This window comes from Manis javanica, chromosome 2 (assembly GCF_040802235.1).
Source record: "Manis javanica isolate MJ-LG chromosome 2, MJ_LKY, whole genome shotgun sequence".
Lineage (NCBI taxonomy): Eukaryota > Metazoa > Chordata > Mammalia > Pholidota > Manidae > Manis > Manis javanica.
The window spans coordinates 4,678,423-4,702,084 of NC_133157.1; the positions used below are offsets into that span (position 1 = coordinate 4,678,423).

Consider the following 23,662-nt stretch of genomic DNA (forward strand, 5'->3'; position numbering starts at 1 on the left):
ACATCCTGATCCTCTCAGGACCTGCGTGTGTGCCAGCCTTCTCTGACCCCAACTGTTTTTTCAACTATCCAGCCAGTCCGAGCTCCCCCTGACAGATCGAGAGATGGAGATTCTAAACAAGACGAACAGCATGTCGCAGTCGGCGGAGCTGCTCCCAGACTCTACGGATGAAGAGGTCGCACCTCCCAAGCCCCCCTTACCAGGCATTCGGGTGGTTGATAATAGGTAATATTCTCTTTTCCTGGCACCATCCTCTGTTTGTGACATACTCTGATGTGTGGTTGGGCAGAATGTGCAAGGTGAACGCAGTGCTGTTACAGTGAGAACTTGGAGCCCAGTCCCTGCCCTCTGGGAGCCCGGGAGGTTTGACCTTCCTTGGGAGGGGCGCCTCCAGAGGCAGGGCAAGAGCCCGCCCGGACCCAGCACCTTCCCTTGCCACACACTCCAGGAACTTCCAACGGCTTGCCTGTTAGTCTTAGCCAAGCAAAAACCAGCATAATTTATTGTGGAAGGAGAAGAAAGGATTTTTCCAGTGTTAGTTTTTTTGACATTGCTGGGTTTTATGTTGGCAGAGGGGAGTGGGATGGAATTCAGAGTGTAAGAAGTAGGTGTGAAGTGTCTAGTAATTAAAGAATCCTATATTCTGTACCCTAAGATCTTTTTAAAGAGTTTTTGTTTGGGGTGTTTGTTCTGATGGGATTTCTTGATCTGTTTCAGTCCTCCACCAGCCTTGCCACCAAAGAAAAGACAGTCAGCTCCATCCCCCACCCGCGTGGCCATCGTGGCCCCCATGAGTCGGGCCACCAGTGGCTCCAGTTTGCCTGTTGGAATTAATAGGCAGGTAATGCAGCCCCATACGGAAAGACAGAGGAAGGCTCTGGGTTTGGGAATTTGGCTACTGAAGCTAAGGAAACCCAATGATGTTCAGTCCCTGGCCGTGACGAGATGATCTCCGTCTCCTTGGTCATCCTTCTCTGAGAATGTGGTAGAAGTTCCTGGTGGGGGTGGGAGCAGGGGTGGGGAGGTGGGGCATCTGCTGAGGACATCTGCACCCAGTTCTAGGCCCTCCCTGGCCGTGCTCTCCAAGCGCTCCTAAAGCCTTTCTCAGAGGCCACAGATGCCGCATTTTACTGATTACATCAAAGATGGGCCTGTCCAACAGGCTTTTGAGCTTGGCCGTCTTTCCTTCTCTGAGTAAACATGCTGATTCCCTCCCCTGGTCTCTGCCACCATTTCTCAAAAGTGACTTGGGTTTGTTTTTATTTTTCCACATGAGGATTTTGACATGGACTGTTACGCACAGAGGCGGCTGTCGGGAGGCAGCCACTCATATGGTGGAGAGTCGCCCCGCCTGTCCCCCTGCAGCAGCATAGGCAAGCTCAGCAAGTCGGACGAGCAGCTGTCCTCTCTGGACAGGGACAGTGGGCAGTGCTCCCGGCACACAAGCTGTGAAACACTCGGTGAGCCGCGGGCACCTTAGCCGCCACTCCTGTCTCGTCGTTTCTCGGTAGCATCTTTGGGGTCGTGCAAGTGCTGCCAGTCATGGGCTACATGACCTTGGCTGAGTCATTCAAAACCTGAGCCTCAGTTTCCTCATCTGCAAAATGAGGCTACCAATATCTTTCTGTCAAGGAGGTTGAAAGTTTAAATCAATAACAGTGTGCACCCACACAGGAGACACTCAAATGGTAGCTGTTACTGTGGTTGATCTGGCAGTGTGTAATTCGACTCCCTCTGCCAAAAGTAAGAGCCATCTGTGCTCAGAGCTACAGATGCAGGGGAGAGCCCAGGATGGCTCCTGACAGGGTGAAGGCAGGTGAGCAGCACATGCCGACCTCCTCATAGGCGTGGGCAGGAGCAAAGGTGGAGACGCAGCTTGGCAGGAGGCTTTAGAGCATTAAGCTGTTCATGCCCCCTGAACCAGACATTTCACTTCTGAGAGTTTAATCTTACTGACGTAATCAGAGATTTATAGCAAGACCTCTATCCTAGGATATTAATCTCAGCCTTATTAGTAGTGATAATGTGGAAACAGTCTAACTACTCAGTGGTAGGAAATCAGATGAACTATGATACGTCCATTTGGTAGAATAAAACAGAGCTACTAAAAAATAAATTGTGGCATGTTGATCAGTGGACAAAATCCAAAACCACTTACATGGTGTTTTCTCAGTTTGGATTAAAAAAAAAAAAATCCTGGGGGAGGAAAACAAGACTTCCAAGGAAATACATCAAATTGTAAACAGAGATTATAGTCAGATTATGGAGTTAGAGATGGTTTTTGTTTTCATGGTAGGTTTTTTCTTGCCACGCTTTCTACAGTGGTCATGCTTTTTTTTTTTTTAAGTAAGAAATTTAAGAAATAAAGAAAGTACAAAGAATAGGATAACAAAGAGCCATATTCCCATCTGGTTTTACTTTTATAATAGGGAGAAAAATGAAGAATATAAAATAAAGTGAGAGCCTATGTGGGATGAAATGGGAGACACGTTTTTTCTCACGCTAATGACTGGGACTGGGTAAAGGTGGGAGGGGCGGGGCATTCTTTCTGCAGGGTGCTGGCTCATGGGTGTGTGCTTCCTGTTGTGCATGCAGATCACTATGATCCTGACTACGAGTTCCTTCAGCAAGACCTCTCCAACGCGGACCAGATACCTCAGCAAGTGGCCTGCAACCTCAGCCCGTTGCCGGAGTCCTCGGGAGAGTCTGCGGCTCCATTTCTTGGCCACCCTTTCCAGTTGCCTCTAGGCAACTGTCCCCAGCCAGAGGGGCCCTTGGCCCCAGGGCAGCAGCCAGACATGCCACCTGCCCTTCCCGAGAAGAAGCGCAGGAGCGCGGCCTCCCAGACCACGGACAGCTCCAGCTGCAGGGTGTCGTATGAGCGGCACCCCTCACAGTATGACAACATCTCCGAGGACGACCTGCCGACCCCCGCCGCAGTCCAGCCCACCCCCTTCACGCCCTTTGCTGCTCTTCTCCCCTTGCCGCAAGCGGGCTCCTCAGCCTCTGTCGGATTTGGGGGTGATTTCACTGCTCCTGGATCAACGGGTGACTCAGAAAAACCACCTCCTCTACCAGAGAAGAAAAACAAAAACAGTAAGTTTTTGTTGAACTGTTGTCAGAAAGTAAGTTTTGCAGCCTAAAATGGTGTTATATTTTATTTAAGCATTAGACCAAAGTCAGACCAGAGCCTCATAATTTCATAAAAGATAGGCCCCCAGGTGCACAGACACTTCTGGGAGCCTGTTTTGCCAATGCTGGTGATTTGCTGGTGATTGTTTTTAGAGCCCGATAAGCTGATCTCTCCTGTGGTCTCCAGCAAACCTTCAGCCTCGTCTCCCCAGAGCCCAAGTGTTTGGTGTCTTTTAAATGGCAGGCAGTTGACCTGGCCTGAACACAGTGACAAATGAATGTCACAGCTTCAGGACAGCATTACAACCTCTAGGTAAAGCAAGACATTTGAATTTAAGAAGAACTTGCCCTGCGCACAGAGAGAGTTCCTGAGGACCCTGAAAGCATGCAGGGCTCTGTTGAGAGAGCTCATGCTTCCACTCTGTCTTCTGTTTGCAGACCCTGACATGTCACATGGTGACTTGGACTCTGAGATGGCCTGGTTGGAGTTGCTGAGGATACTCCTTAGGCCACATATTTTAACATATGTTGTTATTAGGACTGAGGAGCAGAGCTGAAGTTTTGGACTTTGGTATTTTGACTATTTTCCAACTGTAAATTTGCCTTCCAATTCCTAAGTGGAGTTCACGGGCAGTGGTTTCTTCTGCTGCCCACCCCCCGCCCCCACTGCTCCACATGGCCTCTCTCTCCACCCCCCACTCCATTTTTCTTTGGCAGACTAACTGTCACCATTTAGATGTGAGTGTAGCCACCTCAGCTCCACAGCCCAGGATTCCCTGGCCTCAGTGGAAGCATCCGGCAAAGAACCTCTACCACATACAAATCAAATTTCCATTCCACATTCCCAAATGAGAGCATCTGATTGGCTCTGCTCTCAAAGAAAGGGGAGCTGGCCCGGTTAAACATGCGAGGATCACCCTGAGGGCCAGCTGGGCAGGCCTCCAGCAGAGGTGGCCACCGAGGGTGTAGCGTTTCCCCAGCTCCTCGGTGGAAGCCGTCAGCTTGTGTAATGGCCTCGGTGGAGTGTCCCCCAGCTGGAGGGAATGCTGGCCCTGGAGGGCTGCTGATTGAGTTTGCTCCTTAGAAACCAGGGCACTAGTGGAGGGAGTTGCAAACAGCAGGGCCGGGAGTGTTTCTCGCTGCACGTGTCCCAAGGACTGTTGGCCTTTCCCCTTCACCCGTGTTACCTTGACTTGAGCAGCGTGCCGTTCTGGGCTCACGCCCTTTCCTTTCCCAGGAATGCTCTGAACCCAGAATGCAAGTCAGGATTGCATCTGTGCAAACTGCAGCAGATAGGTGGTATGCCTGGTAGTGGGGCCAGGAGCCTCTCCTAGCAGGTTTTGGAACAGGTGTGGGGCAGCAGTCCTCGAGCAGGGGCTGTAGAAAAGAGGAGGAGAGGGAGAAGCATCCATTGTTTCCTTCCCTACAGCCTCCAGTCTCCAGCTGCTGAAAATATTTTCTGTTAATTTAGAAACCCACTTTCAAGCTTTGTCCCGTCCATCCATGTCCACAGCACTTGCAGTGCAAACCTTTCAAACTAAGAGCGTAAGGTGTGGCCTGGCGTGGGGTAAAGCCTCACGCGCACCCTGTGTCCTTTAGTCCTTACAGCCTGGCCAGGCAGCTGTTATTAGCGCCCCTTTTATAGATGAGGAAACCGGAGCTCGAAGCCTTGCCCAAGATCAGCAGGCTTCAGAGCAGGCTGCTTGTGTCTCCCCAGCAGGTACACTGCCCCAGAGCTGAGGAGGAAGGGGTCCGGCCCACCCTCATGGATACCCTGTGTGGGGGAGACCCTGCATGGAGGAGACCCTGTGAGGGGGAGACCCTGTGGAGGGGAGACCCTGTGTGGGGGAGACCCTGTGGAGGGAGACCCTGTGAAGGGGAGACCCTGTGTGGGGGAGACCCTGCATGGAGGAGACCCTGTGGAGGGGAGACCCTGTGTGAGGGAGACCCTGTGGGGGGGAGACCCTGTGGGGGGAGACCCTGTGGAGGGGAGACCCTGTGTGAGGGAGACCCTGTGGAGGGGAGACCCTGCGTGGGGGAGACCCTGTATGGGTTTCAGTAGTGGTTCCTGTGTAGTAAGTAGTCATTCTGTGCCTGTGCTAGGACCCCAAATGCCAGGCGCCCAAGGCTCATGTTAGCCTCACGTCTGTGCTTCACCACTGAAGGGGACGCCTGGAGAGGGTTCTAGTCTGTGGTGCTATGGAAAACTCCTCACAGAGTTGCTATGGGGGAGAAGGGGGTAATCAGCATCCTTTATTTATATTCAGCTGGCTCTGGACAAAGCTCGTGCACGGAGTCTTGGTGCCATAGAGCGTCCCCGTCCTTTGGGTTGTTCTGATGCCCCGAGGGTGCCCCCAGCCCAGGTGCTGCTCAGTGCCGGGTGCCGAGCAGTCCCAGTGACACTGGGCCACTCTAGTCTCTGAGCCCTTGGGCTGGGCTGCCCCAGAGACAGACTGTCCTTTTTTCTGGAAGCTTGTTTCTCTGTGCTTGGCTAGCAGGTCTCTACAAGGACCCTGACATCAGGAGTTCAGGTCTTCCTCAACTTCCCACTTGGGTCAAGCAGAAGGGGTTGTGTTTCATCCTTGTAGGGTACAACTGGCAGGCATTTAAGGCTTGCATCTTCCTGTAGAACCTGACTGTGTGTCATTAAAGAAAAGGTCTGTGGGCCTCACAGGGCACCATGAGCTGCACTTTTCTCCCAGCAGCCAATTTTCTCTTGCCCACCTTTTACAGCCGAGTTTGCTCAGCGCCTGTTGGAGCCAATACGAGCTCATGGGTCTTTTAAGTAGAGAAGGTGACTTTGAACATCCCTCGGTGAAGGGTGTCCCAAAGACCTGCCTGGAGAGAGCCATTTCCCACCCCCCTTGACCCCACATGAGGTGCAGGGAGCAAGAGCGTCTCCCCACCTGTGTGACTCCTCTCTTCAGCAAAGCGTTTCTGTCCCTAAACTCTGTGACTTGTTTAGTCTCCATTAAGCCCCTGACTTCATGGTTATTTGAAAATACAAAATTAAGCCCAGAAAAATTGTCCTTGCCACTTTTTCTTGGTATCTGGCAGGTGCTCATGGCACTTGTGGCATGACCCAAGGGGAGAGCGTGCATTATCGTGGGGGTTCACGACCCTGCCGTCCCCGGGACTGCCGCACGCAGGCTGAACTCCCTCCGCTTCTGAGGCCAGGGCCCTATTTCTTGCCCACCTCGTCAGAACTCCAGCACCCTTGTTCAGGGGGCATAACAGCTGTGTGAGAGAATAACTAGTGCTGGTGCCTGGGGTGAGCCAGAGCTTTCCCTGCAGACACAGGCACATCCACGTGGGTAGGGAACAGCCTAACGCCTGGAGCTCCCTCCTGACCTAGAAAAGGAGGGACCCTGCAGGATTTCAGGCCTGCCTTGACCTAGATGTGCCCTGGGGCATCAAGTGCAAGAACCAGTCCTCACAGGCAGGTGTGATTGGAGAAAGGGCTTTGCTCCAGCCCAGCTCTCACAGCTTCATAAGGATGACTGGGCACAGCTCCAAACGGTGGCTTTCCCCAGGGCCTTCTAGGGTCTTCAGAAGGGCCAGGCTTTGCATGTGGGGCTCAGATCACTGACCCCAGAAGTCAGATGTGCCCTCACATGAGGGTGGAGGGTGCCACAGGGCGAGGTCACTGAGTCATGACAGCCGGAGGTGGTGATGCCATTTGTCAGTGACACCCACTGCGCTGGGGAGGGAGCCTGCCCTGGGCTGCCCAGAGGTACAGGCAGCTCCAGGCTGGCCAGCCACCTAGCTTCAGATGGCAGGGCTGGCAAGGGCTGGGGTTTCTGAAAGGATTTGGGGGAAGAGAGGAGGGATGCTTTGAAATTTGAGTACCTCTCACCATTTGTCCCTCCTAAGGATGTGCTATCCTTGCAGCTGGACCTTGAGGTAAGGACTGATGACATGTGTTCCATTCATTCAATCTACAAATACTTTGGGACACATACTGTGTGTCAGGCTCTAATGATAGCGCGGTGGACAGGACAAATGTGGGCCCTGACCCCCTGGATCTTCTGTTTTTTGAGTGCAGGGCAGTAAATCCTGTGCCTTTTGCTTTGAAAATATATCCTGAACAAAATCAGTCACTACTTCCACTGCCTGCATGATTCTTTCACCTGAACAACCACAGCAGCCCCAGAATCATCTTGTCAAGACTGAGCAGCCCCAGGCCCACCTCTGGGGGGAGCCCGTTGGTGGGTTCCTGCTAGTTTGGCATCAAGCCTGCTTCCTTGCCCCATCCCACTGCCCCACGTGGTCGCCCGGGTAAGGCCTCACTCCCCTCACTGACTGCTGGCCCACAGCTTGGGTGCAGAAAGCCCTCCTCACAGCTCATCCATATTCTGCAGGAGCATCCCCCCCACCCCCCACTCTCTGTTCTCCACCGGCCAGGTTTCTCCCTGACGCTCACCCCACCTTGGCCTCTTTTCTGTCTCCCTGGGGAAGGTGTGAGCTCCACATGTGCATTTTCCTGGCCCATGTAGTCTCTGCACCTGGGTTGGTGCCCAATACAGTGGTGAAAACATGCTTGGTGAAAATCAGACGGTAGAAAAGCACTAGGACAGCTCCTGATTCTGTCGAAAGAGCTAAGGGCCAGGACTAGGGTGCAGGGTGGGGCCTAGGCAGGCTGCCCTTGGGTGCTCAGGGAAAGCTGAACCGCAGGAGGGAAGAGTCAGGCTCAGCCAGGCTTGGGGAAGCAGCGGGAGCACATGCAGAAACTCCTGAGGAGTTGCAGGAATGGATTGACAGTGTGCTGGGGGCTGAGTGACTGGCCCTGCCCAGCCCCATGCACCCCACATAGAATCGGTAGCCCTCGAGTGTGTCTGGAAACCCCCAGGGGCTTTTCAGCAAGGGGGTGAAATGCCCAATATGCTTTTTCTTAAAATAGACTGTTTCCTAGAGCACTTTTAGATTCTCAGCAACACTGAGTGGAAAGTACAGGGAGATCCCATCTGTCCCTGCTCTGACACCTGCAGGGCCTCACCCACTGCCACCATCTCCCCCGGAGTGCTGCGGTTGTCGCAGTCCAGGATCGCACACTGATGCATCGTTATCATCACCCGTAGCTGTGGTTCACCAGGGTTGCTCTGGGGGCTCACCTGGGGTCACTGGCGGTGTGCATTCATTGCACAGGTACCCACCATGGCGGTGCCCCACAGAACAGTTTCACAGCCCCAGGGTGCTTCCGTGGAACTCGCCCTGGCTGCTGGGAGGAGAATGCGGAGGGAAGTTCCTATGTGGGCCCCAACCCCGGCTCCAGCTGGCCCCAGTGGCAGCGTGCGACAGGCTGCCCACCGTGTGTTTTGCAGTGCTGGCTTACATGCAGCTGCTCGAGGACTACTCGGAGCCCCAGCCTTCCGTGTTCTACCAGACGCCGCAGAACGAGCATATCTACCAGCAGAAGAACAAGCACCTCATGGAGGTGTACGGCTTCAACGACTCCTTCAGCAGTGGAGACGCCCTGCAGGAGCTGGCCCCACCCCCCGCCCTGCCCCCCAAGCAGCGGCAGCTGGTAAGCGGCCGCTCCCGGTCTCCCTCCTGTCCTGCCCCAGCGCGGAGCCTCCAGTCCCCACTGGCCTCCTGCAGGGGCAGGTCTCACCCTCTCCTTCCCGGCTGGGGCCAGGCTGGTGTTGGCCGTGCCACAGCCCAGCCTTGCTTTCACTTCCTCCTGACAAGCTCATGCAACCATCTCCTACTTGGCCATCTCCCCAGCCTGAGTGGGAGGTGTCTTTCTTTTCCAAAGCAGCCCATGCAGCTGGGACTGGCTGGTACTCAGAATGTTTGCTTCCCCTACTGACAGTCTCTTATATGTATTTCTCTCTTCTTTGGCTCCAATATAGACCCCCCAGAAAGGAGGGACTCAATCAAAGCACAGGGCACAGTCTGTGTACAGCCATCTGTGGACTTGATTTACATAATGGGCCTGACTGTTCAGAGTGACTGACATCCCACCCTGGCTGGGGATGGCCCAGTGCAAACAAGCTCCGTTGGAGCAGGGTGGCCTTCAACAGAGCCGTTCTGTGTTTCAGGCAGGGCACCCTTCCTCCTTTAGAAAACACCTCCTGTGTAAGGTCTGTGTTTCGGCGGTGGGGCCCAGGTCCGCACAGAGGCAGGCTGTCCTGCCGTGCACAACCGGGAAGATTCTGGGACCTGGCGCGAGAGCAGACAGCAAGTCTGCTGCGTGCCTCCAAACCCTTTCTCAGTGCCACCAGTTTGCTAACCACGTGACTGGCTAGGTTTTTCAACTCCCAGCCGTGCTTTCCAGAAAGAGTTCATCCCAGAGGGGATTCCTGACTTTGCACCCGTACTGTTTCGCTTCTGTGCGGGCCGATCTGGTAGTGTTTCCACCAGAGAGGAGACTAGTGTGTCTAGCTGCGCCAACTTTTATCCAGTGTGAAAGGACATGAAGGTGCTGCTGTAACTTTGTGGAAGGGACAAAGGTCCCTGGTTTACTCCTCACAGCCGCTTGGGGCCTGGCAGCCCTATAATTTGGCCTTGAGCCCATGCCCAGCCCCAGGAGTCCCTGGGCCCTCCTGTATTCTGTGGGCTTGGGCTGACCAGGCAGACCCACAGCCAGCCTCTTGCAGGACAGCTGGTCTAGTAGGGAAGAGGCTGAGCTCAGAGGTGGGATTCCATCCTGCCACCGATGAGCTGTGTCCCACAAGTTGCCCTCAGGGTCTCAGTTCTTCACCTGCCCTGCACTCCCCCCGTCAGGTGAATATGCCTGAATGTGAATCTAAATTGCTGAGAAGATATTTCAGAAAAGGATCTTTACCACAAAAGGGTAAACGCCTGTACTAGGATTTGGTTAAATAGCTGAGCCAGATTTTCTGGAGATTTGAAATATTCTCAGCCTCTCCTGTTGGTGTCCACAGGTGCCCATCGGCCATCCTTGGGCACCTTCTCTGTATTGTGGAGCCCACAGGCTGCAGACTGTTTGAGGACAGATGCCTAACGAGCGTGCTTGGAACCAGAGCCTGTCTGAACCCTGTGCACCATTTCCCCACGCTGCCAGGGCATCGTGAGGGGGGCCCGGAGTCAGGCACTGTGCTTCCTGGGGTCAGCCCTGGGGCTTCCATTTGGGTTCATGATCCTCATCATAGCCCCTGTCACCCCCATGTTAAGGAAACTGAGGCTGAGAGAGCCAGAGAGACTTAACTGACGCTCTCCCACCACTAGAAGTGGAAGATCAGGGGGCCAAGTTCAACTCCGACTGAAGTGCAGGCACAGCACGTGGCGTGCCCTGTGCCGGCTGCTCGGCATCCCTCTCAGTGGAGGAGGACATCGTCCCTGTGTCACACATAGACATGGGAGTGGGGATCACTCATGCCTGTTGGCCCATGTACACTGTGGCGGCCATGGTTCCAAGTGCTTTGCATTACACAGCCCCCCACAGTGTCAGCCCCATTTTACAGATGAAGACCTGAGACACAGAGAGGTTGCCTGAGGCCAAACAGGTCACAATGGCAGGGCCCAGATTCAAACCTAGGCAGCCTGGCTTCCAGCCCACAGTCTGCTAAAGCACAAATAACTACATGGTCTGCCCACCAGAGGGGGAACTCAAGGCCCTGAGTGAGTGGACGAGCCAGGGTTTAAAGCCAGGTCTTACACCCAGATCTGGGGCTCCAGGCCTGGGTGGCCTCCTTCCACCTGACTACTACTTCCAGTGGACACGGTTTGCATGAAAATGAACTTTTTTTAAATCGACATGAGGAGGTGAGGAAGGAGGGTACCCTCTCATCCAGGTCACCCTCGGGGATATCTCTGATCCCTGGACTGAGCCAAAAGCCATCCCTCTCCAGAATGTTCCAGCAGAATTAGGTAGCAGCCCGTTTTAGCCTCTGTGCACATGCCTGACTTCTCTGCTTTTCTCCCTCCTTCCCTGTCTTCTCTCTTGTCCCTTCTGTCCAGCAGGCCTCCTATGCTGCTGCTTCCTTCTCCTCTGTCTCCTACTGTGTCCAGCAAACTAAAGTGGCCTTCACCCCCGAGGACAGCAGTGCCTCTCAGGGCATCAGTGTGTCCGTCTCTAACTCCTTTCTCAGCCGGCACGGCAACTTACCTGTGCCCTCGGTGAGTCGCTCCCTGCCGCTCTTAATTCACAAGCTGGTGAACATGATCTTTCTCTGTAGCCTGTGCCTCCCGACGCGCGGGCTGCTCCTGTTGCTGACTGTCCTTCTGCAGCTCTTCGGGCCGGGTATGCGTGGTTGCTTCTCTGTGGCCTTAGGGCCTGTGTAATGGGTGGGTGGGGCTGAGTGGGGGTGCGGATGGGGAAACGGTAGCAGCCACACTTGCAGTGCTATCAGGCATACAAAACAGAAATGTCTTGGAATTTTTATTCCGATCTCCCACTGAGACTATGTTTCAACAGGAATATCCTTCACATAGGAAGCAAAGCCATGGAGAACAGGCTTTACCAGATCATGACAGAGTTTGGGTTTGAGGGCTGTATCAGTTAGCTTTTGCTGTATAACAAACTACCCCAAAACTTAGTGGCTTAAAGCAACAGTAGCCATTGCTTAGGACACAAGTTAGTAGGGCGATTGTGCTGATCTCGCCCAGACATGGCTGATTTGGGCCAAACTCCCTAACATCTCTGGAACCTCAGCTGGGACAACTGGGCTCACTGGGCTGTGATCCATGTGATCCGTCTGCTTCCATCAGGCTAACCTGGGCTTGTTCACACAGCAGCTAGCAGGGTTCCAAGGAAACAAATAGAAGCATGCACAGGGCCTGAAGGGTAGGCTCAGAATAGGCACACTGTCATTTCCATTGCACTCGCTTGGTTAATTCACAAAGTCAGACCAGATTTTGGAAACGGGGAAGCAGACCCTGCCTCTCGGTGGGAGCCACTGCCAGATCGCATGGGAAGGGGCCTGGGTGCAGGGAGCCTGAATGCAGCTGTTTTTGCAAACAGTTTACTTCTGAAACTTCAGGGACACTATTACTTCAGGGGGCACAGTGCTGGTCTGTTGTCTTTGCGTCCATCCAAGAACTTAAATGGCCACCATTATCCCTTTAATCTGCTAAAATGAAACCAGGCAGTAGGGGAAGAACTTTGGGATGGAACCACATTTGGACGCCACTTAAGATCGGTTTGACCTCAGTCACTTGCTTACCCTTCACAGCCTGTTTCTTTCCTTTGGGATTACACTTGTCCTTGCCTCTGATTTTGTGATTGCGAGGATTAAGTAAAATCCCAGGAAACCGCCACGCACATGGTAAGCTTAGAAAGTTTATTATTGCTTTTGCTCTTAGAATCTGGATTCTAGTCTTGGTTCTGTTCAAATTCTGTGCCTGAGAATTTAAGCAAATGGCTTACCCTCCTTGGGCTTCTCTTTCCCTCCAAAACTGATGAGGCTGGCCTGGTGACTTTCAGAGACCCTTCCAAGCTCAAGTGCCCAGTGTGATCCCGTCTGGCTCCCCTCTTGGGGAGCCATCCAATGCCCAGCTTGAGGGGGCCCCGCCTGCTATGAGGTTCTTGGAAAGCGGTAGGGCCCAGCCTTTGAGAGCCCACAGCAGCCCTGCGCCTGCTACAGGAGGTCTGAGCACCCCTTCCCCACACTGGCCCTGCCCTGGCACACAGACGCCCTCTGTTTCACTAGCAGGCCCTCCTGGCACGCTCCTTTCACATGCCATGCAGAACTTGGCCTGTGGACAATCCTAGCTCGTGACTGTTTTTCCCCTCTATGAATAGAAAGTGTGAGATATCTTAAGAAAGTGCCCACAATGTCCCCTTTGAGCAGTTTAGGGCGACGGGGCTGTCAGTGAGCTGGACTGTTTGCCACAGTGCTGATGGGAGTTTGGGAGCATTTTAATTCAGTTCAGGCATGAGGATGTCTTAGTGTTCATGCCTGGGGCACACGGGAGTCTTAAGGCGTCTTGGGTCAGAAATGCTGCATTCTCAGTGCGCACTCCATGGAGGAGCCCAAGGGGTCGGCTACTGGAGGTGCTTTACTTCACCAAGAGGACAGCCCCATCCCCAGCCCAACATCAAGAGCCGTTTGGCCCTCTGGTACAGGAGGTCTGAGCACCCCTTCCCCACACTGGCCCTGCCCTGGCACACAGACACCCTCTATTTCACTAGCAGGCCCTCCTGGCACGCTCCTTTCACATGCCATGCAGAACTTGGCCTGTGGACAATCCTAGCTCGTGACTGTTTTTCCCCTAAGTGTAGGGTCATGCTAACATGCATTCTCTGCTTACACTCTGAGCGGAGCCCAGACGGAGGGCTTTGGGTTACCAACAGAGCAGCCCTTCATTCCCGAATGCCCTTACTCCATCGCTCCTGGGCCCGTATCATCGCCCCAGCGTGGAACTCCATTGGGGGGGGGGGGTGGCACTTGGGAATACAGCATACAGCAGCTGTCGAAGCTGAAGACACCTCATGCTGTCAGTGACCTGGCACTTGTACAGGAAGATGCTAACCACTGAAAACCTCTGGAATTTGTAGAGCAGTAAACCCGCCCTGACCAGTTTTAATTGAAGTGGGTGCTGAAAAGCACTGTTGTTCCCTTTACTTGGATCCCAGGATGAGTGACTTAATAAGCACAGGGCATCTGCTAGTGTGGGTCAGGCAGCAAGACAGACCCAGAGGGAGTAGGCAGGCCCCAGCATCCTTGAGACGTGCTCACAGCCTGCCAGGCTGCCGGCAGAAGCAGATAAGCACAAGAGAGACAGGCTGAGACAGGCGGGAGTGAGGGCCTAGGGCCTGAGGGTTCCTGATCGTCAGGAAGCCAGGGGCTGTGGAGCAGGGACGGGGTCAGGCGGAGCTGTGGCTTGAAAGACAGTTAGGATTTCAGGGAGGTAAAGGTTGAAGGTCAGGAAAAGCGAGTCCAAGAGGTTCGCACAGAGGGGACCCGCCTGGAGGACAGGGGCTGGCAACCCTAGCATGTGTTCCAGAAGGTGGCCTCGAACGTTAGCATTGAAGGTCCGTGGTCGGGGGAGAGCTGGCCACAGGGCAGCAACAATAGCCAGCCCAGCACATGTCCTCAGGATCAGCCAGTCACCCCTACATTTAACTGAACCTGGCTGCCTCCCGAGCAGGGCCCCCTGGGCCTCAGGCCAGGCTTCCCCACCACCTGCCACTGTCCCCCAGGCCTCTCCACTCCTGTTCCTGGGCAGTGGCCGCCTCCTCTTGGCAGTCTTGTGCTGGGCTCTCTTGTCGTGTGAAGTGTTAGCACCCGGTCCACAGATCTCTGCCCATAGCACGTGCCGTAACCCTAGAAGACCTGGACAGCTGCACTGATAAGCACCCAAGCCTGACGTGTGGTCTCTGGGGCATTAAGACCAGTTTGGTAAAAGGTGTTTGAGGAAATGATGAGTGACCAACAGGCAGGAAAGATGTGGAAAGCTGGGGGCAGCCTCCCCAGGCCCCACAAGGTAGCTCCCCTGATCCTGTTCTGATCGCACTGGGCCTTTCAGTGCGCCCACCCCGCAGGGACAATAAGCGCAGGAGTGACAGGCCCCTGGCAGCAGCTCTGGTGGGTCCCTCTGCCTGCCCCTGACTCCCCCTCACTTGCTGTAGCCCCGGGCTGCCTGCCTCCCTCCTCCGCCCAGCTCTGGTCTCCCCAGCAGCGGCCTCTCCTCCACGTGGAATTCCCATGGACCACCTCCTCTTTGTGTCCCTTCTCTGACTTGCGTGTTCTCTTGTTCTGAACGCTGGTGGCGTGAATCTCAAAAGCTGAATTGGGTTCTTGGTCACTTTACCCTTGACCAGGGCACTTTCGAGAATCTCCTGGTCACCACTGGGGTTGCCAGGACCCTCTGGTTTTGCAGGGTTGGGGTTCAGAAATCACCTTCCTCTGTTCCCCACATTATTTTCTGGTATATCCGTTCTTTGCTAACTGCAAGTTACAGCTATTAACTATCACCAAGACATCTATTCAGATACTAGAAATCTGTTGAAATATGCCTTTACTTTCATGGCTTCCAGAATGATTCTGGGTAAGTAAAACTGCTAGACAACCCAGGTTTTGAGAAGACTGAGAAATATTCAAAATATACATCCTTTTTTTTTTTTTTAGCTTTTGGATAAAAAAGTCAAGTCTGTATCATCTCAAGAACTTCAGTTAAAGGGTGGGGTCTGTGGTAGAGCTGGGACCCCATTCCGGGCGGGTAGTGATTTCCTGGGATGCTGGACACCAGCCTTTGTACCTCAGCGCTTCTCAACAGAAGGCCTGTGCTCCGCAGACCCTGGTTTCTCTGCCGTGCTGTCCCCTCCCGGGGGAACCACGGGGCCCACTCCCAGAGACCCGGCTCCGAGGTCTGCCGGCGCAGCCGTTACTCGATTGCTCACTTGCTTTTTCTGCCCCCCCTGCATGACCTCTGGGTCCCCAGCCAGCCCTGGGCAGCAGCCCAGCAGTGGTCACAGAGACAAGGCCAGTCTGACTGTTCCCAGGCCAGACAGGAACAGGGGACCGGAGGGGATGGAGCACAAAGGAGGGGTGACGGGGTATAGGGGAGGGGGAGAGGCTGGTGATGGTGGGCCCAAGTGCCAAGGGGGGCACAGTGTGTCCTCCTGTTGGAGAAATAAGCCCCCACCTTCCTTGCCTCTGCCTCTTGTTTCTTCCTGATGTCATCGTACCCTCACTGGCCACCTGCCCGGGTAGAGCCAGCCCACGGTGGCCCAGGGCCGGAAAGGGGTCAGCCCCCTCACTCCCATGCTTTGTTTCGCCGGCCTACCCAGCCTCCCGGGGTTCGCTCAGGGCAGCCTGTCAGCCTCGGGAGGAGGAGGTGTCCCGCCCGGGTGGGGGAACCCCTGTGGGCCCGGTGCTCTGCCGTGCGTGCCCCTGCCCTGCTGTGGTGTAGGCATCGGGGGCCTTTCCGATTGCTTGAAGCTGTAGGTGCTCAGACTCTACCCTGTTTGGGGGCGTAACTTTGGAGTAGTTTATAGATACAGGCATCTCGCTGGCATCGGGGCTCCCTGGGCTGCAGAAGGAGATCCCCAGTCTCCCGGCACAGCACGTTCATTCGGTCTTGCCCCTCCAGGCCCCTCTGCTCCCCATCCTGCTTGTTCCTGGACGTGCTTCCACCATCCACCTGAATTTCCCAGGTGAGAACCAAGGTGTCATCTTTCCTCCCCCACCACACAGACACCACGTCCACGTGTGGCATGCACACCCTGGGCTGGTCCTCTGCTCACCCACCCACGGCCTCTCCTTGCCCCAACTCCTGGCGTGGCCACTGTGGCCACCATGTGGCCTTCCTGCGTCCATATCCTCTTCTCAGCACTAGTCAGACTAAAGCATCACCTCATCACTGCACAACCAGGTCCAGCATTCCCTGCGTCTTCTGGGGCCTTGCTGGCTTCTCTGCAAACCCGTCCCTCTGGCCATGGCCTGTGCCCTCCACTTCCTCCTGGCACCACCTCTCATCACATACTTGCTTCTCTCTTCTGCCCCCACCTTCCAGACTTCCCCCATCACCTTCCCTCCATGGTTTTCCCTTACTTGCTGTTTGGACCTGAACATGCCGTCCCCAGCTCCCTGGCCTCCACATCCTCATTTGTGCAGCAGGGGCATGACAGTCGGTGGAGATTAAAGGGAACACGTGTAAAGCATGGGACGTAGTGCAAGACGCACACTCAGCACTTAGTACAACAGGGAGGTATTCTTTTTATTACCACACTGTCTGTAACACTCAGGTTCTTTTTCCTCAAGGTGTGAGTCGTTCGAGGGCATGGCTTTTAGGTGCTGGCAGCCCAGGTACAGTGGCTCAGGGTGGAGCCAGCTGAGGTGTTCTGTGACCCCGAGAGGACCTTGACTCACCCAGAAGAAGGGAGGCCTCTAGCTTGCCTGCCTTTGCCCACCATTGTGTCTATCTTTCCCTGCTTCCCCACGTGTCTCACAGCAGCCCAACACTGAGTTGTCACCAGAGCCCTTCTATCCCCATGAATCACACTGGTCCCAGGCTGTAGCCGAAAACCCAACTTCTTCCTCATTTTCCTTGTCTGCTGCCCCAGGAGGCTCTGGCTGCTGGCTCTCTGACCTGCGGGTTACACAGGTAGTTCCCGTCCACTGGGCCCTCGAAGTTGGGTGGGCTCCTCGAGTGTGTTCACCTGTGCTTTTCCACTCTCCAGAAAGACCCCGGGCACAGGGCAGCCGGTGCCATTTCTACAGTGTGAAGTCTAGAATCAGTCCTGCTGTGAGCTGTGACAGCCTTGGAAGGAGGTTTGCACAGACCAGCACCCTGTCCAGGTTTCTGAGACTCTCGGGACAGTGTAGAGCCCACCCTGGTCTAAAGCCCCAGTCTTGGAGGGGGTGGCTGCCACCCAAGCCCAGGAGCCTGCCTTGCCTGCTGTAAGGACCGGGCAGCCAGGGCCATGCCAGAAGGTGGGGCTCGGTGTAGCCCGGCAGGAGGGCCGGGGCCGGAGCTCACAGGCCCTCGCCTTGGGGGATTCCGGAAGCAACTGTTGTGACTCAGCCGTTTCTGCCCATAACGTCTGCAGACTGCTGATGCGTCTTTGCCGATGCTCGTGGCATCTGGGGTGGTTGGTGCTTGGGGACTTGGTGCCGCACCTTGCTCAGCATGCTCCTGACTCCAGCCAACAGTCCGTCCAGTCAGGTACCAAAGGAGGCCCTTGGTCCTTGTGCAGGCCTTATGGGGCCGTGAAGCCTAAGGCTGCTGTCCACACATGTGACTGCTGCTATTGCTCTCGTGTTTCAGGCTCCTTGTCTGCTTGCCAGGGGCCCTCTCTGCTGCTCTGTAATGGGGTGCTTGCCCCATTCGAGATGCGGGAACCAGGGGAGAGAAGCCAAGCCCTTTGTTCAGTTTTGAGTTTCAGCTAAGGGTAGAATCCAGGTCCCCATCGTGAAAAACAGAGTGTTAGGTCACCGTCCGTGCACTGCTCAGCTGCCAGTCAATACTGCAGCCGGGGAGGCAGAGCAGATGGGACAGTCCACGTGGAGGCCCGACACGGAGGTGTGTTTCTGTCCTTCACTGTTCTGGCATGTTGCAGGGTGTAGCCACGGGCTCTAAACAGTTCTCAAAATAAGTATAAATAGAGCCTCTGCTGAGCTGTTTAAATCCAAGCTGAATAAAAATAGTTCGGGCAGATTTCTAGAACTCAATTCAGATCATTTTTGAAGATGGACTAAATCTTTATATAAAGAGTTGATGCTGTTAAGGTCAATATTTAGTGACTAAGCACAGCATTCTAAAATGTGTTTTTCAGAACATAATTAGCATGAAACCATTGGCCAGAATTGGAGTGTTTCCAAGGAAGATCTTGTGATTCAGGTTGCAACAGTGTCGAATGAGAGGAAACTTACTAAATATCTCCTTTCACCCATCATCCTGAAATTCTCCCAAACCCGACACTTGAATTCTTTTATACCCTTTGTTGTACACACAAATGAGAATTTTTCAGATGGTTTTTAAAACAGTCTGCACCAAGAAATTTATTCGAGAAGAAGATGTTTTTGGCTGCACCACAACACTGATGCTGCCTTTGATAAGAGGCGTGTGATCTCATTCACACAGCAGGTCCCACGGAAGTGCCTCCCTTGCCAGAAGCAGAGAGATGAACTTTTTAGGAGCTTGTGGCACTGGCCTCAGAATCTGCCACTTAGCTTTGGGAACTCATCTTGGACAATATGTAAAAGTAGTTGTTACCAATGAACACAGGGCATCAAAGCAGGAAGTTGCCCGAGGCTCTAAGGTATATCCAAAGGGTGGCTTTCAGAACCACGGAGTTCCTGGGGCCAGCAAGGAGGCGGGAGGCAAAGCCTGCGGTCTTCCCTCCAGGTTGCCACACAGAGTGACAATATTTTCAAGGGTCTTCCTGCTGACCTAGGAGTGAGCGGGTCCCGTCTCTCAAGAATCAAATCAGACGTGCTTCTCTCCAGACTTCTTCCCCGGAAATCGTGGAGGGTGTTGTGCAGGGCTGAAGCCTGACTTCCTTCCAAGAGAAGTAGCCTAGGCGCCACAGCGCATTAACACTCACATCCCTAATTGACGGAAGTGTGCTCTGGGCCCGGCACCAGTGCAGAGCTGTGGTTCCCATTGACTCCCTGCAGGGGAAGGAAGCCCGAACAGCACTGGAACAGCAACTTCCCTTGAGTGTTTTCTCACAAATGATGGATAAAAATGTAAGCCTGAAAAACAGCTGTCTAATAGCTTATCTGTTTTGCTAAGTAGTGTCCAAAAAACACTGAAGTCATAGCCTTGCTTGAGCTGAGTACACAGTGGTGACCAGCCTCTGGCAACCTCCGTACCTCCCAGACACTTCGCCAGAACTACGTGCATTCACTCAAATGATTTCATTTCCCCACAACTGGTAGAGTCGAAAGTTCTCCACAGCTTGGAGCTCAAGTCACAGTGGAACAGCAGTGACATCAGGTCCTGTGGCCGCCCTCGGCTGCTGGCACACAGTCTCCCTGATAGAGGAGTTCAGTGGAACGTCTGTTATGTTGGGGAACTGGAACTTTTCCTTTAAGATCTGCTTTCCATGCCAACACGACACAGGGCCCACGCCTAGTCCGTTTGTACCAGGACTATACTAGGAAGTGTGGAAACCTGGCGCCTGGCCAGCTTTGGGTGGCTTTGTGTTTTAGCGTGTGAATAGCCACATGCTAACGTAGGAGGTTGCCAGCCTCCACATCCTTTCCACCCAAAAGACTCTTGGTGGTTCTTTAAGAGGTACATTTTCAAAAGAGCAGATTTCTGGTTCCCACAGGTCTGAGGGCAGGTCTTTGGTCTGTGCCCAGCATAGATGTCAAACTTAAGTGCTGCCTTTGGCACTCTGGCTGTCACAAAACACCCAGTGAAGGAGCTCTCCAAGCAGTCGTGGTGGCCGTATCCTGCAGAGAGCTGTACGATTGCAGGGTTAGGGCCTGTCGCATACCTGCAATACTCAGTGTGATGCAGGCATCCCCAGGCGTCCTGTACGGGACGTGCCATGTGTTACTAGGTCTGCTGTCTACACTTTCAGCCACTTCTTCATCTTTGTCATCAGAATCATAACAGCACTTGGTGTCAATTAAATAAGGTGATTCATGCAAAACTCATAACACATCATCTGACCAGTAGGAAGCAGCCAGTAAGAATAACTGTCATCATCACAAGGTGGTCCTTCCTGACACTTGGACTGCTGTGACCAAGGCTGGCATTGGGGGCCAGGCACCCCTCTCCTAGCTGCTCTCCCCTTTTGAGGAACTTGCTCTGGTATGCCTACATCTTCTGCAGAAATCTGCCATTTCCAGACAGGCAGCCCCTCATGTTAAATCCTCAGCCCAAACAGTCTCACTCTGGCTATAAATAAAAATTCCTGCCACAGAGAGCACAGCAGCTCTGCCAGAAGCAAAGCTGGGCACCAGCCAGATCCTAAAATAAATGCCAGGCTGCGGGGTGTTTCTGTTGAGTGGCCAGCCCTGCTTTCTCCCTGCCCGTACGAATGGATGTGATCTTCAGGGGCCTGAAAATAGTTCTCTGGGCTATCAGTAGGGACCAGACAGGTTGAAAATGTATGAAAATGAGCCTCAGTGCAGCCCTGGCTTTGCAGAGCCACTTCCCCACCCCAGGGACACCATGTGTGTGTGGTGATTAAAGAGCAATCCTTGCACCTCTCCGCCGCCTGGAAGGTACTTTTTAAACTTGGCTTCCGTCCCAGCATGACTGCATAGCTTGAATACCAGAGCTGCTACAGGCCTGGAGCTGCTGTGGAGGGAAAGGGCGGGCAGCCAGATGCTTTGTCCAAGATGCAGCCTCCTTCCTTCCTTCTTGATGGCTGCCCCTGGCCTCTGCGGTCCACACGTGCCCCTGGCAGCATCCCTGAGCCTCCTTCCCCAGGCTCCCACTGCAGACCTGCACCAGGCAGTGGGCAAAGCTTGCCTGCTCCCCTTCCACACTGAAACCACAGTGCTGCTGTGTGCCGGGCAACATTCTAGGCACTTCAGGAGCATTAGAATCAATTATTAAGCATTCCTTCAATCCAGCAAACATGTATTGGGCCCCTATTAAATGCCTCGGCTCTGTTTGAGTAGTTGGAGAGCAAGGGAAGGCAGCTGACACTGTGTGCTCGTCACATGCCAGCAGTGTGCTGAGGACTTAAAGGGCCTCATCTCAGTAAATCCACGGGGAGACCCTGTGACAGAAGGATTGTTGTTTTCATCCTCATTTCAAAGATGAACCAAGGCGCAGGAACTTAGGTCACTTGCCCAAAGTCCCAGGTAGTAATCACCCAGCGCCCCAGCCCAGGCCTGTGTGACTTGAGAACGAGCCCTCAGCAGTCACCCTTGTGCCGTCTCCCAGAGAGGCATGTGCACTGTGATCTAGGAAGGAAGGTACTATCTGGTATCTAGGGTGCAGACTCCCAAACCTGATACAGCTCAGGGTCACCCAAAACCATTTCCGTAGATGGAAGTCAGATGCTCAGTTGTTGCAGGGCCTGCTCACATACCAAGTGAGTTTGCATTCAGGCCGCTGTAATGAAATCCCACTGACAGAGTAGCATACAAACAACGGAATTTATTCCTCCCGGCTCTGGAGACTGGAAGTCCGTGGTCAGGGTGCCAGCATGGCCTGGTGAGGGCCCTCTCCCGGCACAGACTTTTTGTTGTACTCTCACCTGGTAGGAGGACAAGGCCTCTCTCCGGACTCCCTTTTATAAGATACTGACTCCATTTACATGAGTTCGTAAGCACCTCCCAAAGGCCCCACCTCCTAATACCATCATCTTTGGGAGTTAGGATTTTGGTATTTTGGGTGAACACAGACATTCAGAACATAGCAGCATTGCACATGAATTTAGGCCAGTTGTGCTCAGGGACACAGAATTGGCAGCTGTTAGCAAGTCTGGTGGAAGGAGCCTCTGGCAGACCCGAGCCCCGGGCTCCTGCATGAGGCTGACACCACAGTCTGAAACAGCACCGTGGAGTCTCGGAGGGGCCTCCCAGGAGGCTGGACCAGCCCTTGGCCATGCTTCCCACTCACTATCTTCTCCGGGGATCTTCCCACCAGTGAGACAATGTAGGGAGCTTCCTCCAGAGATGAAATGGAAAATCCCAAAGGCCAAACTACTGTCATCCCCAGCAGGGCCCAGGATGAGGTCCTCCAGGCCTGAGCAGTGGCTATGAAAGAGCAGCTGAACCGTGGCGCGTGGCTGGTGAGGGCACAGTGGTGCACAGACCCCACAGCCCTTGCGAGGAGAGCAGCTGAGCTGGGGTTTGCTCATCCAGCTCATATAAAACGGAGGATGTGAATGAAACTTCACTTCCAGGAGGAATCCAAGCCTTCAGTGCCGCCTGGTCAGAACGTGCACATGGCACTTGCACTAACTCGTGATCACAAGCAAGGGCTGGCCTGGAGTTTGTGAGTTACTTGGGGAGATTCAGTGTGTAGAACTAAGTAGGTGGCTAGGGCATGTGTCCTGGGGCTCATGTAAAACAACGACCGGTGTTGCTCCCACAGGCGAGAGGCCTTGGCCTTGGCCTTCTGGAGGAGGGAAAAGGAGCTTTAGACCCAGATGAGCACAGCCAGGAGGGGCCAGGCTGGCAGCAGGTCATCATGGAGCTTTGCAGGACAGACCCGCTTAAGGGTTTGCATGGCTTCAACCTACTGTTAGCGTGAGATTTCGTTTGTCTTCCTTTTGCTTATCCACGGGTTCTGAAAACGCAGTGCCAGAACGCAGAGAACACGCGAGTCAGTGATTGCACGTCTGTGTTGGCTTTGGCTCCTCTCAAGTTCCAGCGTCCTTAGCGGGCAGGTGAGGCCCAGTCATTCCGCCCACTGTCCCGTTGCCCCTGACAGCTGCACGCGGACAGGCCCTTTACTGGATGTGATGGCGCCATCAGGTTCTGAGCCTGGTGGCCACTGGCCCTGGGCGCCTCTGGCACTACAGCAGCACCCAGGCCTGGAGAGGTGCCAGGCCCCAGGAAGCCGGGCGTTCGCCGTGACGTCTCAGCCTGGCCTCAGACTTTCCTCTCTTGATGAGAATTTGGGAGTGTGTAGCCTGGCATCTCTCTAAGGAGGCATCGCAAGATCACACACGGGTTTAAAAAAAAAAGAAAAGATGGCGTAGAAAGGGGACTCAGAAAGTTTTAGTATTTTGATAGCACTGTTCTTCAAACTGTTTTAAAGGCTTATGCCCTTCCCTTGCAAAATGATTTGAGGTGGATTACAGTGTCTAAAGGCTGCATTGTTTGACTTCGAAGGGATAAAACCAAAGAGATTCATCCAAAAGATTCAAAATGAGTAAATATGACCAGGTGTCTGCACACAAGATGCCTGAAAAGACAAAAGGCGTAGGCTGGGCGGTGTGGGTTTCATTCTGACAGCCGAGGGGGGCCGCCGTGCAGCGCGTGGTTTGGCCCTTCTGCGGGTCACCCCAGTCCTCCTGCCCAGACCCTGGAAGCGTCCCCTGGGGTGGGAGGGGCCCAGGCCGGAGGCCCCAGGTTGGTTCAACCACCAAACTTACTGGGAACAGGCTGTCGCGGTTCGACCAAGTGAATCTAATTACTTTTTCTTTTGTCTGTTTTCTTCCCATCTTCCCGTTTTTGTGTCTGTTTCCCTCTTTGACTCT

General features: G+C 54.0%; 1 protein-coding gene and 1 long non-coding RNA gene across 24 annotated transcripts in view; one reads left to right on the forward strand and one right to left on the reverse strand.

The window, feature by feature from the left end:
- Window positions 1–23,662, forward strand: part of RAPGEF1 (Rap guanine nucleotide exchange factor 1) — a 130,995-nt gene that overhangs the window by 86,345 nt on the left and 20,988 nt on the right. For 12 of the 23 annotated variants that reach the window (XM_037007866.2, XM_037007871.2, XM_037007873.2 and 9 more), the window contains 6 exons: window positions 73–225; window positions 718–841; window positions 1,277–1,460; window positions 2,596–3,096; window positions 8,454–8,656; window positions 11,056–11,214. In XM_037007866.2, the coding sequence (XP_036863761.2) occupies window positions 73–225; window positions 718–841; window positions 1,277–1,460; window positions 2,596–3,096; window positions 8,454–8,656; window positions 11,056–11,214 (1,324 nt within the window). The remainder of the gene's footprint in view (window positions 1–72; window positions 226–717; window positions 842–1,276; window positions 1,461–2,595; window positions 3,097–8,453; window positions 8,657–11,055; window positions 11,215–23,662) is intronic. The other 11 variants (XM_037007878.2, XM_037007881.2, XM_073222557.1 and 8 more) reach the window with 2 other exon arrangements.
- LOC140846411 (uncharacterized) lies at window positions 3,116–23,658 on the reverse strand. Its single transcript, XR_012125475.1, has 3 exons — window positions 17,432–23,658; window positions 11,204–11,371; window positions 3,116–4,509 (listed from the first exon to the last, which is right to left on the reverse strand). It is a non-coding gene; the product is annotated as an uncharacterized lncRNA (long non-coding RNA).